Source organism: Hemitrygon akajei, chromosome 19 (assembly GCF_048418815.1).
Source record: "Hemitrygon akajei chromosome 19, sHemAka1.3, whole genome shotgun sequence".
NCBI classification, from domain to species: Eukaryota; Metazoa; Chordata; class Chondrichthyes; order Myliobatiformes; family Dasyatidae; genus Hemitrygon; species Hemitrygon akajei.
In genome coordinates, this window is record NC_133142.1 from 41,001,280 (window position 1) to 41,015,761 (window position 14,482).

The 14,482-nt window shown below is 37.9% G+C and overlaps 1 protein-coding gene across 10 annotated transcripts in view; it reads right to left on the reverse strand.

Annotated features, from left to right (window-relative positions):
* chl1b (cell adhesion molecule L1-like b) overlaps positions 1–14,482 on the reverse strand; it is a 920,799-nt gene that overhangs the window by 79,556 nt on the left and 826,761 nt on the right. For all 10 annotated transcript variants that reach the window (XM_073072426.1, XM_073072427.1, XM_073072429.1 and 7 more), the window contains one exon: positions 1,936–2,115. In XM_073072426.1, the coding sequence (XP_072928527.1) occupies positions 1,936–2,115 (180 nt within the window). The remainder of the gene's footprint in view (positions 1–1,935; positions 2,116–14,482) is intronic.

The window sequence follows — 14,482 nt, forward strand, 5'->3', positions numbered from 1 at the left end:
ATTAAGAGACATCAATACAATTACAAAGCAAAAAAAATTCCAGATACATAAAAACAATTAATTAAAAACATTTGATTATTCAAAAGTTCAAGCTTAGTTATTTTAAAAATCAAGAAAACTGTCAATTCCCTAATAAATACCTCGCTCCCATGCATTAGCTCTTCTTGCATATGAATGGAATCAGTGAGGCAATTCCCTAGGGTAAATGCTGGGAAATTGCCACAAGTTTAGAACCACCACTGGCTACAGTTAGAGAACCACACACAAGAAACTGCAGACAACTTTAGGACTTGGGTATTTAAGTTTGGGATCCCAAATTTGTTGGCATTCATGTGTGAGTTGTTCACAGAACTACTGGCATTTCTCAGAAAGGCCCAGCTCATTCTCTTTGATGAACCTGCTATAATTTAATGATGGTTTCACAGAAAATTCACTTAAAGTACTTTTCAAGTCCCAAATAACACAGTTTAAAACTGTGCCTGGGACATTTAAAATAATGTGCTCTTCATCATTTGATACTTTCCCTTCCTGAATGTCAGCAGTTTTGCAATTAACATTTTGTTTCAGTAATAGATTAGTAATATTTTGCTTTCTTTGAAAGACATTTCATTCTAATGCAGTTAGGAGGCAATTTGGCTCCTCAAGTCCATTCAATTATTTAATGTTTTAGATAAAATTTCATGTGACCTCCTGTATTCATTACAGATGTGAGATTCGGGAGTATGTTTATAAATATCTTCCTGGCTCAGTTTTAAGATATTACCATCATATTCCTATTTATTCAATATGTAAATCATATTGCTAAATTCAGCTGAATATTTGACTGTCTTTATTTTCACACAATTTATTATTAAAATATCAGATCTGACAGCAAAATTCCAGGGCAAAACACAACCTGACAATTAGAGAGCAAATCCTTATCCTTCCTCTGTGGCTCCTACCTACTAAACAATTACTAATCCATGTGTAAATGCCACATGAAGTTCCCTTTGCTCTAATGTTTGATAATCTCTTGTGCAATACCTTGTAAAGAGCCATCTAAAATAGATATTGGACGCATCAGTACTCACTTCTTCATTTATCAGACATTCACTCCATTTACTACTGTCTCAAAAACAGCTAGTCAGACATGATCTATCCTTCACAGATCAATGCTGACTCACTGATCAAATGCTCAGTCACTCCATCTCTGATCATAGGTGTCAGTAACTTTCCCATAGTTGGTATTAAATAGTCTCAGTCTGTGGTTCTGATTCCCTTGTGAAATAATCAAATAACCTTTGCAATTTTCTAATCCAAAGGCACCATTTTCAAGAACCCTAGAAAATTCTAATACATGCAATTTCTTCATATATTTCTTTTAAGCTCCTAGGAAACCTTACCCTGGACAATTTATCTCTGTTGAATTCTATTATTTTTATCATTACCATGCCTTTAAATATTAAATGCATGAAAATACTCCCCATGAATAACTTAGGTTCAGTGACTACTTTCATTTTGTGCTTTTCCGCTATTATGAAAAAGGGAACAAAATACTCAGCATTCCATAATCTAATTGCATCTTGTTATTAAGATTATGAGTCTGTTACACATGCACAGATGAAAGAAAAGGAAATGGGAGATAGAACCTCATAATTGAAGTTTTGAATTTAAAATTTTGTATGCCTGTTTTTCACATGGTCATGTGAATAGTTAATTGTTATGTCTATAATTTATCCAATTTCATTTGCCATTTTTATGAAATTATAGACCAAGTAAAATGAATGAAAGAAAAAGATTTACTATTCAGGGAACAAAGTAGACATTTTTATAATCATCTGCTCAAAATTATACATAAAGAGTAATACTTAGTTACTCAGAAATGTTTAAAGTTTTTAATAAGATGGTTAAAATACAAACATTGCGGTAAAATTCTAACTTGCAAACTCTTCCTACCTCCTTCCGTCACTGTTGTTCCTTCTTCTGTGATAAGTTTTCCAGGTCCAGCTCTTGTGTAAGCACTCAGGTAGAACTTATATTTGCTGCTTGTGTCTAGGTCAGACACTACTATCTTGGTCGTGTTAGCGTCTGTGATATTAATCGTCTTCAAAGTACCAATTTCTTCTGTGTCATTAACTGTAAAATAAACCATTTCATGATCAGCCTCAGCTACCACGTAGTTCAGCAGTTCAGTTTGTATCTGGAAAGTGCAAAGAAAAGGATTTCATGTGTTAATTCCCAAACTAATTGGCGTAAATAAATGGGTTCAGGAAGACAGTGCCTTTGTTATCCTGTTTCATTTTCTCATTCAGCTTGCATAATGGTTGGATTACCCATGCTTTCCCTCCCCTAGAAGGTTGGTTAATGCACACCTTTCACTAAAGTAGCGAAGCACTGATTAACCTAGTTGCCGAAGAGCATCTCCTCTGTCCCTTTCTTACCTTAAAGAACACTGACTATAATCTAGTTCAAAAGCAGATCAAATTGTGGTGAGCTGCAATTCAAGTGCCTTTATCCAATGTTACCAAATCATCTTTTTAGGATGCAAATTAATTTAAATAAAATGACACCTTGAATTATTCATAGTTATAATTCAGCAAATGTTTCCAAACAACTTCTCTGATATAATCACTTGAAAAGCTGGTGAAGCATGCACTGAACAACGTAGCTGGTGTTTTCAGCTTTATAATTAGCGTGTAATGAAGAGCTTATTTGTGAAGAGATCATGATCACTGCCCATAATGCTCAAAATGCAGAGTGGTGGTGGCCAAAGTGATCACCGCTGAAGAAAGCTCTTTTTGGAAAGTACTGAAAGCTTTATTTCAGTTTGCAATAAAGTGAGCAATTACAGCACATCAATGTGCTCTTTCCTTCCCAACTTTGATGTCAGATTTACTTTCAAACATAAATACAAGCATGTAAAACAGAAGTCCAGAATTATTAAATATCACTGGATGCACCAACAGTGGTTTGAAGTGAGGGGGAGGACTAACTACCATCTTGAAAGACACAGAAGATAATAATGCACTCAAAATGTATTTAATATGGACATTGCCCCAGAGCTTAATTTGAGAAAGAGATACCCCACGAATTATGATACCTGCTGATGTGCTCTGCCATTAGTTTCATCAAAATATGGGTTGTTTAGTGAGAAATTAAACCAGGTAAATCAGAATTTACTTCATAATATGGATATAACATTATTCCAAATTATTAATCTTTATCACCGAAAACATGTTAAACCACAGTTCCTCACATTTCAAGCATCCTACCACCTCCAAATGGTTATCTTTTTCCAAATATATTTTGAAAAGTTCATGTGCTTTCACAACAACAGGGAGAGCAAAGTATTGCAACCAAACATGAGTCTGATTATTCCCAATCACTACTAATATGCAGTAGATGGTGTAGTCCTGTCTAGCCAAGGATCCTGAGGCCAAATGAATACATTTTAGATTGTCTTGGCTCAGTCCAACCAACACACTACATATTGGAGATTAAGGCTGGAACTTTGTCTTTTTGACACAGTTCTGCACAAGGCTGTACTTTGCTTTAATTTTGCAAAGGGAAAATTGTCTTCAAGTAGAAACACATAGACAAACAAGAAGAGAGTCAGCGGAATTTCTCAGCATGTTGGGCTGCATCTGTGAGAAGAAAAACAGGGTAAAGGTTTCAGGTTGGAGACCTGTATAGTTTGAACCTTTTGGTTCTGATGAAGGATATTCAACCCAAACCATTAACTCTGCTTCTCCTCCCTTCAATGTGCTCATACCTGCTGAGTACTTTCAGCCTTTGTGTTTTATTTTGGATTTCTAGCTTCTACAGTATCTTTGAATTTCATACGGCTAGAAGATGGACGTACTGCTTGCATCTTGAAAATTATTCAATTTTTAAGTTACAGCCTCACATTGTGAAACCAGAAGTGGGGAAAAAGGTAGGAGAATAGGGTTGAGGGGGTAATATATCAGCTAGGATTAAATTGCAGAGCAGAATCGATGGGCCACGTGGTTTAATTCTGCTCCCATATCTTATGGTCTTAGGTTCGTGGTCTCCATTCACCACATCATAGGTAACTGTGAAGCTCCAGAAAAAGAGAAAATACCGAACCACTTATTCTTAAGTAAAGGCTTCACACCTCCTGCAGAATGGATGTTTGAAATTTTGATGAATGATTTTCCAATAATTAATATAAAGGTTTGTAAATACCACATCTAATCTTTCAGCAAGGGGTTCAGATACCATTCTTGCTTATATCTACAGAACTTTAGAATTTTTCAAGCTGCTCATCATGTCTCTAAAGTTTAATTCCAGCTTCTTTTCCTTGAGTTTGGACTCTGCCTCTAATCTTTATCCACTATTTTCTTACAATAGGCAAGTGTCTTCCTCAACAAGTCCTACAGCAAAAGGTTCTAACAAAACTACAAAAAAGATCATTCTGCATAGATTCATCAGCAAAATTGGATTCATAATATCTTATCAATTGACTCCCTAACCCAGCAAACTATTCTTTTCTTACTAACCCTATCCAAGTCCAGCATTGATTTACAAATATTCAGTATATCACTTATGTACTTTGCCCCTGTGGAAGCAATGCCACTATCTCAAATTTCTCTCCGCATCTACAGGTATCTGGTATCTTGGAGAATTCATGCACTTTATGGAGTTAATGTAATTTCTCTGATGGGGCATGCAAGAATGCACAAAGTACACAGAATATGGTTTAACTATTGATTAGTGCAAATGTACCACTACTTCCTTAAACTTGTATCCTAAGGCCCTATTTATAAAGCACTGAAGTGCCATACTTCCTTCTGAAATTAAGGTTGCTGGAGTAGATAGTGGACATTATACCACAGGAATGCCCTCTCAAACTGCAAGGGCATTCCCGAGAGACAAAGCAGCGTTAAAAAGATCCATATCTGACTTTGAACTTCTAGCAGATTGCCTCACTTGCTGGCAGCACTGAGTGATTAATTAAAAAGTTGCAACACACACGCAAAACTATGAAATCTGCAAACCAGAGCATAAGCTTCAGCTCAAAGCTCCCCAATTGCATACGTACAGCAACGAGTTGTGGAGAATTATTAATAACTAATCAGAGCAGCAGCTATCTTAACCTTTTCCTGAGGTACCCATTGTCATACAACTTGATAGAAAAGTTTATAAGATATGAGAGACATAGATAGTGTAGATCGTTTATACTTGTCAAAATATCAAATACTCAAGGGTATGCATTTGAAGTGAGAGGGGATAAGTTTTAAGGAGATGTTTAGGGCAATTTTTGTTTTTACTGAGGGGGGGGGTGTGCCTGGAGTGTGCTACCATGGGTGGCATCAGAGGAGAATATGGTAGAGGCATTTAAGAATCTCTTAGGCACAGTTTTAATTGTTTAATTAGATTTGTAAGGATGGTTTTGCAAATGGGGCGTTGTAGGGTCAGGTTAGGGTTTAGGGATAGGGATGTGGGGGAATTAGAGGTTGGGCTAGAGTTTAAGTCTCTGTTCCGTTTCTGAAGACCAGCAACATTGACATGGGGCATCTGTGATTGGATGTCAAATGTTGGACCAGCACAGAGTGGACGAGAGCCCACCAGGTCAGTGAGTTATCGGTGAGTTCTGGAGTCATTGTACTGTGCGGGCAGGAGGAATGAGTTTGGATGACCCCTTGGGTTCACAAATCGATGAGACTGGAATTCAAGGAATAGTGTTCAGGTTCCTGTTACTGAAGAGTGCGGAGTTTGACGGCTAGTGTTCACTGATTGGAGTGTCCAGGATCAAACCCTGAGGGTCAAATCAGAAATCTAGATGTTGAGGCCCAACGGCCCGAAGCAAGTCTATGAATCTCTGCGACTCTGCTGGGGAGGTCGAACCCCAGTGCCTGCAAGCCCAAGCCTGCTGGAGGCTGGAGCCTGGAGCCTGCAGGGCTAACCTTGGTCAGAGAACTCTGTCTCCTTGTGGATGGGAAAGAGAAACGAGGTTTGTTTTGTTGCTTATTGTGGTCTGTGTTGTTCTGTCGAGCACTGTGGGCATGTCTTGTTGGCACTGGAATATGTGGTGACATCTCAGTGTGCGTTAGTTGTTAATGCAAACAATTGACACATTTTACACTATGTTTTTTGTGTACATGTGTCTAATAAACATGAATCCTAAATCTTGAAAATATAGAGAATGGGGAGATATGAACATTGAATAGGCAGAAGGGATTAATTTTAGTTAGTGTTTAATTACAAGTTTAATTAGTTTGGCCCAACATCATGGCTTAAGGGCCTGTTCCTGAGCTACGCTGTTCTATGGAGGCCCTCACTGTTCTATGCTCTATCACAGAAGACTCATCATTCACTTTCATGATATCAACAAATTACTGCAATAAGGAGTTTAGCAAAAGTCATGATGCCAAAAAATATCTCTGTGGCTCACTTCTGAGAATTAGCCACTCCAGTCTACATTGTTCCAAGATAGCTAAAATACCTGTCATGAGTGTGACAATGCGGGATGTTGTCATGATGACAAAAAGGTGAAATCAAAACCGGCCAATGATAATCCCCTTCATCCTAATCTGAAAGGTGAGATATGGCCTTGTAGGCAGTCTATGCTAGGACCACTCACCTGCCAATAAAATGCACCAACACTCAGTCAGTTTCTGTCAGAATCACTCAGTAGATGTCACTTATAGCACTGGTCCAACCAGGGACTAAAGGACTGGGCTCTACAGGTTAGGTTGGTCCATCTGCTTTCCACATGACGGCAGAATTTGAGCAGGTTTGACATCAAGGTATTCTGGTAAAACTGGTGTCAATGAAAGTCTGGAGAAAATCCTCCATTCATTTGATTTATACTTGGAGCCTTGGAAGAAGGTTGGGTGGATGAAGGTGAATTATATCATCCTCAATACAGTGCTACAGAGCTTATGATGTTTTAGGGCTATAATTTTATAGCTTCACCAGTGACTCTGTCAGAAGTGGCAATATTTATTTTCAGATCTATTGGTGACACCTTATATAATGAAGTAGTTTGAGAACATAAACTGCAAGTTGGGAATACATTCAAAGCTGGGCTACAAAGTAACAGGAGCCAAGCAGATCACACAAGTCCTAGGCAAACATCATCCACATTAAGAGAAGGGGTAACCAGATCCCTGTGACATTGATCAGTGTTAATGCCCTCAAATTCCCCTCAATCAGTATTAAATACTGACCAGAAACTGAACAAGAATAACCATATGAACAATCAAGCTCCCAGTTGATATTCAGAAGATCACGGATCATTTTCCGACTGTTGAAAGTCTTTCAATTGCCTGGATTGGAATGGCTTAGGACACACAAGATCATTCTGCATGGGAGTGACTCCAACAACACCAAAAAAACTCAGTGCCATTCTGTATCAAGCAGCCTGCTTCATTGAAGCCTTACCCACCCACTTGGCTGCCTCAATCACTGTGACTTTGGTGGGTACCTCCTATGGGATACACTGGTGGCTTTCAAACTTTTTCTCAGTTTCACTCGATTTTATTAGCAAGTTATCTCCTCAAAGGACCAATTTTTAATTAAAGGAGCAGAGATACTGTGATCCAATTATTAATATCACACAACCCATCTAATTATTGTGGCCCCCAATTTAAAATTGCAGATATAATCCACAAAGGCTTCCTAAAAATGTAACATTTCACACCTCGTGGGCAGCAGGCACTGGGCGACATCACTCCCCACCAAATTCCTGTTCAAATCTCACATCATCCTATATTGAACAATTATTATCTTCCCTTCATTATCACTGTGATAAATTCTTGCCCAATCACCAATCAACTGTGTTACTCTTTTCTGGAAGATCTCTCAAAGGCAATGGAAATGTCAAAACATGCTTGCATGTGACAGCCACACACACCATTACAAATACACACACATACACACACATATATATGTGTATGTAAATATACATATATGTGTGTGTGTGTATAGTATACATAAATTCCAAAAATCTCAAATGCTTCCTTTTGTCTCGTACCTTGCCACAACATGCTATTCTTCGAAAGGGTTGTAATTATTCCAGAATTAGGGCAGAATTTTCTTGGCCTCATCTAACAGCTAAACTGCATGCTTATCAAACTATGTAGGTAATCTGAGATGATGGCAGAGATGATGAAAGTTTACATAGACATTGTAGGAACAATTTGTAATTTATTTATTTGAAACTTTAGTGCTCTCTCTGTTATTCTGCATGAAATTAGCAGAAACAGAAACAAATTTGTTGTTTGTTTCTGGAGTCAGATGAAATTGCACTTTCAATATTGAATGCATGGATAAAACTTTTCAATATTCCATCAAATACTGGCTTAAAATTGATTGATGTGGGTCAATAACGTAAGAAAATCAGTATGTGCAGCACAATTTTTCAGGTGCAATAAAATACCAGTTTAACTGTGCAACATTTGCCTGAGCTGCTAAATTAACAGGACTATATTTTAAACATCCTAGGCAGAGTTAAACACTCTGCTAGATTAATAACAAAACTGGGAATTGGAAGCAATGAAAGGTCAAAGTTGTGCAGAAGACTTCATCAGATTTCCTGAATCTAAATCACTTCCTCCACCACCCACACAGTTGCTACAGTGTAGATCATCTACAAAATATACTGCAGCTACTTGTCCCAGCTCCAGCTACATCTACCAAACACAGAAAGTTGACCACCAAAATGGACAAATGTTTAGAAACAACTTGCAGGTCTCCACCATCCCTTACCATCAGGTTACACACTATGGAAATACATCACTATGCCTTCAACATCACTGTGTTTAAATCCTGGAACATCCCACTGCAAGGTACTTTGGGACTACATTTACCAAGAGAACCGCTGCAGTTTAAGAAAACAGCTCCACACCACCTTCTCAGTGTTTAAGGGTCGGCTAATAAATTATGAGTTGGCCAAAGCACCCTATCTAGGCAAATGAATAAAGTACAGAACATGAAAGCAAAAATCTGTATTTTAAGCTGATTTAAACATTTTCCCTAACATTCTCATTTTCAGAGAACTCAATCTTCCAATTACCAAGAGGATAGAATTCCTAATGCATAATAATGTCTCTACCCATGAAGATCAAGAGAGGCACCAATTTGATTGGGTATCAGTGAACACCACGGTACAAGCAAACATGCAGTATGAAAGAGAACTCCCAGAAGTGTGCTTTTCTGCAAACAATTCTGTAAACAAGCATGTAGACCTCGATCCTATTTATGAGCTAATGTGGGCAGAATTCCAGACCACAATGAACTAAGTTCACCACCCAACCAATCAGTGAGGAAATTTCTTTCCCTTATCATAAATGAATTTCAAAATGGCGATCAATCAGCTGATTGATATGTATATACAGGCCAAGCATTTTGAGGACACACCACTATTAACAGCGCACTGATGATGTCTCCTCATATGGTGACAAAATGTTTGCAAGTAAATTGCCAAAGTCAGATAACAACTCAACCTAAGTTAATATTTGTGACAGTTGAGCGTTCCCGTAGAATATTTTTGACTGAATATAATCTGATTTCTTCACATAAATTACTAATAAGTGAGAAATTATGCTCTTTTGCATTCTCAGAATGTCCAACTGCTTTATAGGCACTTTCTTAATGGCAGTTACGATTCTGATATAGGAAATACAGCTTCCTACATGTCAAATGAAAACTTGCTAGCAGTAATGATAATAATTGGCCGAATTTTCTGTTTTATTGATGTTGACAACAGGATAAATATATGCCTGAGAGAGCTCTCTGATTTTTTTTTGTTATGGTGCAGTAGGTTCTGTAACTTCAAACTATAAAATTAATTCAAAGGAAACATGGAGCTGAAAAACCGTGTCTTAGATTTGTTTTTACTTTAAGGGAGGTGTGCATGTATGATGTGGCGTGATGACATATGCCATTCACATACTTTTACGTATAACCCGTAATGAATTATTTAAATGAAAAAGAATGCTTAATCAAACAATACATTTACAATAACTACTCAAAATTAGTAGTATTAAATGCACAACATGATCTTAAACATTTAAAAGGGATGAAGCTTTGGATGAACAATATATTTAAAAGTGGTCTACAATAGTCAACTGGGGAGATAGTAGAAACAGCTACTATAGCAGTGTCTAAGAAACATTTGGACAGACCCTGGAAGAGAGGAGATAGAGAGGGATACAGACCATTTTACAGGCAAATGGGATTACTTTAGATTCTCTTCATAGTTGGCACAGACATTGTTGGCCGAATGACCTCTCTCTGTGCTGTACTACTCTAGGTAAAGTTAGACTCTGTAGAATTTGAAGCCATTTCATTTCATTCCATTGCACCAAAATTATGAAAATATAAAGGCCATTTCTCCAGTGCAAGAAAAGAAGGCTGCTGCAGATACTTTATCCTTGAGGATCATTTCCCTACCATCTCTTCTTGCCATTGATATCCCTCTGATTGCTAGCCAGTGTTCCAGCTTTGTTATTAAGCTGAATTCAGAATGGATTTTAAGAGCTAATTTCACTCCCCACAAGAAATAAATATCTTTCTATTGAATAGTCATACCCCATAGAAACAAGTCCTTGGCTTACCAGTTATCAAGCAACCATTTATATTAATCTTATACATTTTATTCTCCTTGCATTTCCATAGGACTGCACCTCACCACCTGTACACCCCCCAACACACTCTCTCTCTCTCTCTTCTGTCATTTGCGAGAGTCAAATTACAATGGGCAATTATAGAGGCAAATTGGTCTATTATTGTCACATGTACCTAGGTACAGTGAAAAACATCTTGCATACCACCCATACAGATCAATTTATTACAACAGTGCATTGCACAGATGATAGTACAATGCAAAATAATAACTCAATGCAGAATAACGTGTTCTAGTTACAGAGAAAATACAGTGCAGGCAGACATAAGGTGTATGGTTATAGCAAGGCAGATTGAATTGAATTAAATTTACTTTATTTCTTACATCCTTCACATACATGAGGAATAAAAATCTTTACACTACGACTCCATCTGAATGTGCAACGTGCAATTTATAGTAATTTGTAATAAATAGTATGTACAACAGAATAGTCAATATAGCATTGATGAGCCTGTTGATCCTGGCTTTAATGCTACGGTACCATTTCCCAGATGGTAGCAGCTGGAACAGTTTGTGGTTGGGGTGACTTGGGTCCCCAATGATCCTTTGGGCCCTTTTTACATACTTGTCTCTGTAAATGTCCTGAATGGTGAGAAGTTCACATCTACAGATGTGCTGGGCTGTCCGCACCACTCTCTGCTGAGCCCTGCGATTGAGGGAAGTACAGTTCCCATACAAGGCAGTGATGCAGCCAGTCATGATACTCTCAATTGTGTCCCTGTAGAAAATCCTTAGGATTTGGGGACTCATTCCAAACTTCTTCAACCGTCTGAAGTGCAAGTGGCGCTGTTGTGCTTTTCTCGTCACACAGCCGGTATGTAGAGACCACGTGAGGTCCTCAGTGATATACCGAGGAACTTAAAGATATTCATGCTCACAGCCCCAGATCCATTGATGTCAATAAGGGTGAGCCTGTCTCTGTTCCTCCTGTAATCCACAACATGAGGCCAAGGGTCTATCTTGTCATACTAGGGAACCATTCAAGAGTGATAACAGTGCAATAGAAGCTATCATTGAGCCCGGTGGGATGTGCTTTCAGGCTTTTGTATCTTCTGCTCAGTGAGAGAAGGGTGAAGAGAGAATGTTGGGGTGGATGGAGTCTTTGATTAAGTAGCTGCTTTACCGAGGCAGTGAGAAGTGCAGACAGAGTCCATGGAGGGGAGTTTGGATTCCCTGATGTGCTGATCAGTGCCCATGACTTTAGAGCAAGCCACGATCCATCAGGATCGGATGCTTTCGATGGTGCATCGATACATATTGGTAAGGGTCAACCTGCACATCTTTGGGCTGAGGGAGGACATCAAAACACCCATTGCTTCATAAAGAGAACAAGCAAACTCCATACAGACAGGACTGGGGGAGAGAACTAATCCCAAATCAATGGAGCTGTGAGCAGCAGCTGTATTAGCTGTCTCACTGTGCTGTTCCATGTCCACTTTTTGAGTGCAACTAACCACTCATCCCGTCAGAGCACCAGATTTGTGAATAAAATAATCCAAATCAGTGGCTAATTAATGACAACATGGGACATTAAAATGTACATAAGCTTTCTATTGTACTTTGAACACCAATTGATTTAAAAGCAGGGCCTACCTCAGACTTACATAGAACATTACAGGAGTATCCAGGCCTTTCAGCCCACAAAGTTGTGCTGACTTTTTAAACTATTTGAGGATCTAAGGTCTTCATGCTGATAATTGATTCTAGCACTCTTAACACGACAATTTTCAACGTGTACAGTGGCAAGCAAGGAAGTCACTTTCAAGATCAGATTCTTTTTGATATTCTGTAAGTACTATTAAAATATCAGTGGTGAAGTTTTAACATTTTAAATTAGTCAATCCCAACAGCGATAATAATCTGACAAATAGCATCTATTAGCCCGGCAGTAATTGACTCAAAGGACATAGATTTGATTTTTGAAGTTCAGTTATGAACGGAAGTCTGGGATGTTCTTCAGAATAGTAGATTTTATAAGCATACTTTAAAAGGAATCTTGTGTCAATTCAAAATACCCCAAACACATGCCATATCTTATACTCTGGTGATTTCTAAACTGGTTTGATAAAGGTCAATTTCTGTCCTTGAGACACTAATCATGCCAGGCAGAAAATGCCATTGTGCAGTTTTAACAAATCCACAAATATTAGAAGGATTTTGTATGCCTAATTCATCACATTAAGCTCAATTAATCTGAAGGCATGATGTTAAATCCATGCAAGAAATTTATTTGAGACCTGAGATGTCAATTGAATCAGAAATCCAATTATGATGCAATTACTTTAAAAAACTGTTGAAAGATAAATCGATAACCAGTATTGAAGGGAGAATGCAACTGAACAGAAATTAAATGCTTCCAAATATAGAATTTTCACATCAAAACCTGGATCTAAGTGGTTAAACAATGAGATTAACAAGCAGCTGAAAGAAGAATGAAAGTTCTATTATTGAAACATTAAATTTAACTAGAGCTAGTTGTGGAACAACATAAACTTATATATTAAGACATTCCTAACAGATCCATTAGTGAAAATCAAAATATGGGGATATATTGCCATACAATGAATAAAGAAGCATGAAATACTCATGGGGCTACTTAATGATCAAATGAGTGAGATATTGAATGAGATAAACATATTGTTGAATCGTTATAGCACTCTCATCTTCACTGTAAGAAAAAAAATGCCTTGAAAACAGATTAGATTTGGTGAAAAAAGTACCAGCCCTCTAATTAGAGAGGAGCAGACTCTTCAGTCCCGTGAGCATATTTCACTATTTAATTTGATTGTGGCTGATCTTGCCTCAACTCTACTAAATTATTATTAGAATATTTGAGTGTTTCAGGGCAACCTGGGATGCATAAAGAAAACTAAATTTAAGCAGCACAGAAACATTCAGGCCATCCTGTCATTTCCATCATTTATGCACCACTCTAGTCTCATCCCATCTCTGCTCACTTAAATCCATTCATGTGGCCCCCTCCCTCATGTTTGCATAGGCTCCTCTCAAATACATTATTTCAATCATTCCCTGTGACACCAAATTCCATATACTTACTGCTCTTCAGATTCCCATAGTTCTGTAAATTAATCTCAGTGTTAGCCTATTTCCAGAGTGCAGGTAAATAATTTGCAGATGCCAGTCTTTAAAAATTAAACTTAAAAGATGTAGATAAATATAATTCAAATCAGACTTAAGATGTAAGATTTTTATTTCATTCGTAGAGATTGTGAGAATATCAACAGTTATTGGCCATCTTTATGCGGTCTTGACTTAAGATAGCTGTTAAAGTTTAACCGCTTTAGTTGGCTTCGACTCATAGGTAGCTAAGACCTGCAAAAATGACAGTTTCCAAAGGTGAAGGAGATGAGTGAATCAGATGGACCTTTAGTTGGAGCAAAAAAAATCACACACTGCAATTCTGAAATCAAAACATATAAAGGTTGAACTGAACACATCAAGTAGCATCTGTGGAAAGAAACAGAGTTGGTGTTTCCCATCAAGGTCAGAGTGCCTAGGTCAGAATTAGAAGACTCTCTTTAAGTGTCAGAGTATATATAATCACGTCAGTAATGCAAAAATAGAGCAAAAAGTAGTGAGGTAATGTTTAGGGTCCATTGTTCATTCAGAAATCTGATGGTGGCGGGGAAGAAGCTGGTCCTGGAATGCTGAGTGTGTGTCTTCAGGCTTCTCTACCTCCTTCTTGATGGCAGCAATGAGAAGAGGGCATGTCCTGGGTGATGGGGTCCTTAACGATTGATGCAACCTTCCTAAGGTATTGCCTTTTGTCCTCGATGCTGGGAGGACTAGTGCCCATGATGAAACTTGCAGAGTTTACAACTTTCTAAAGCT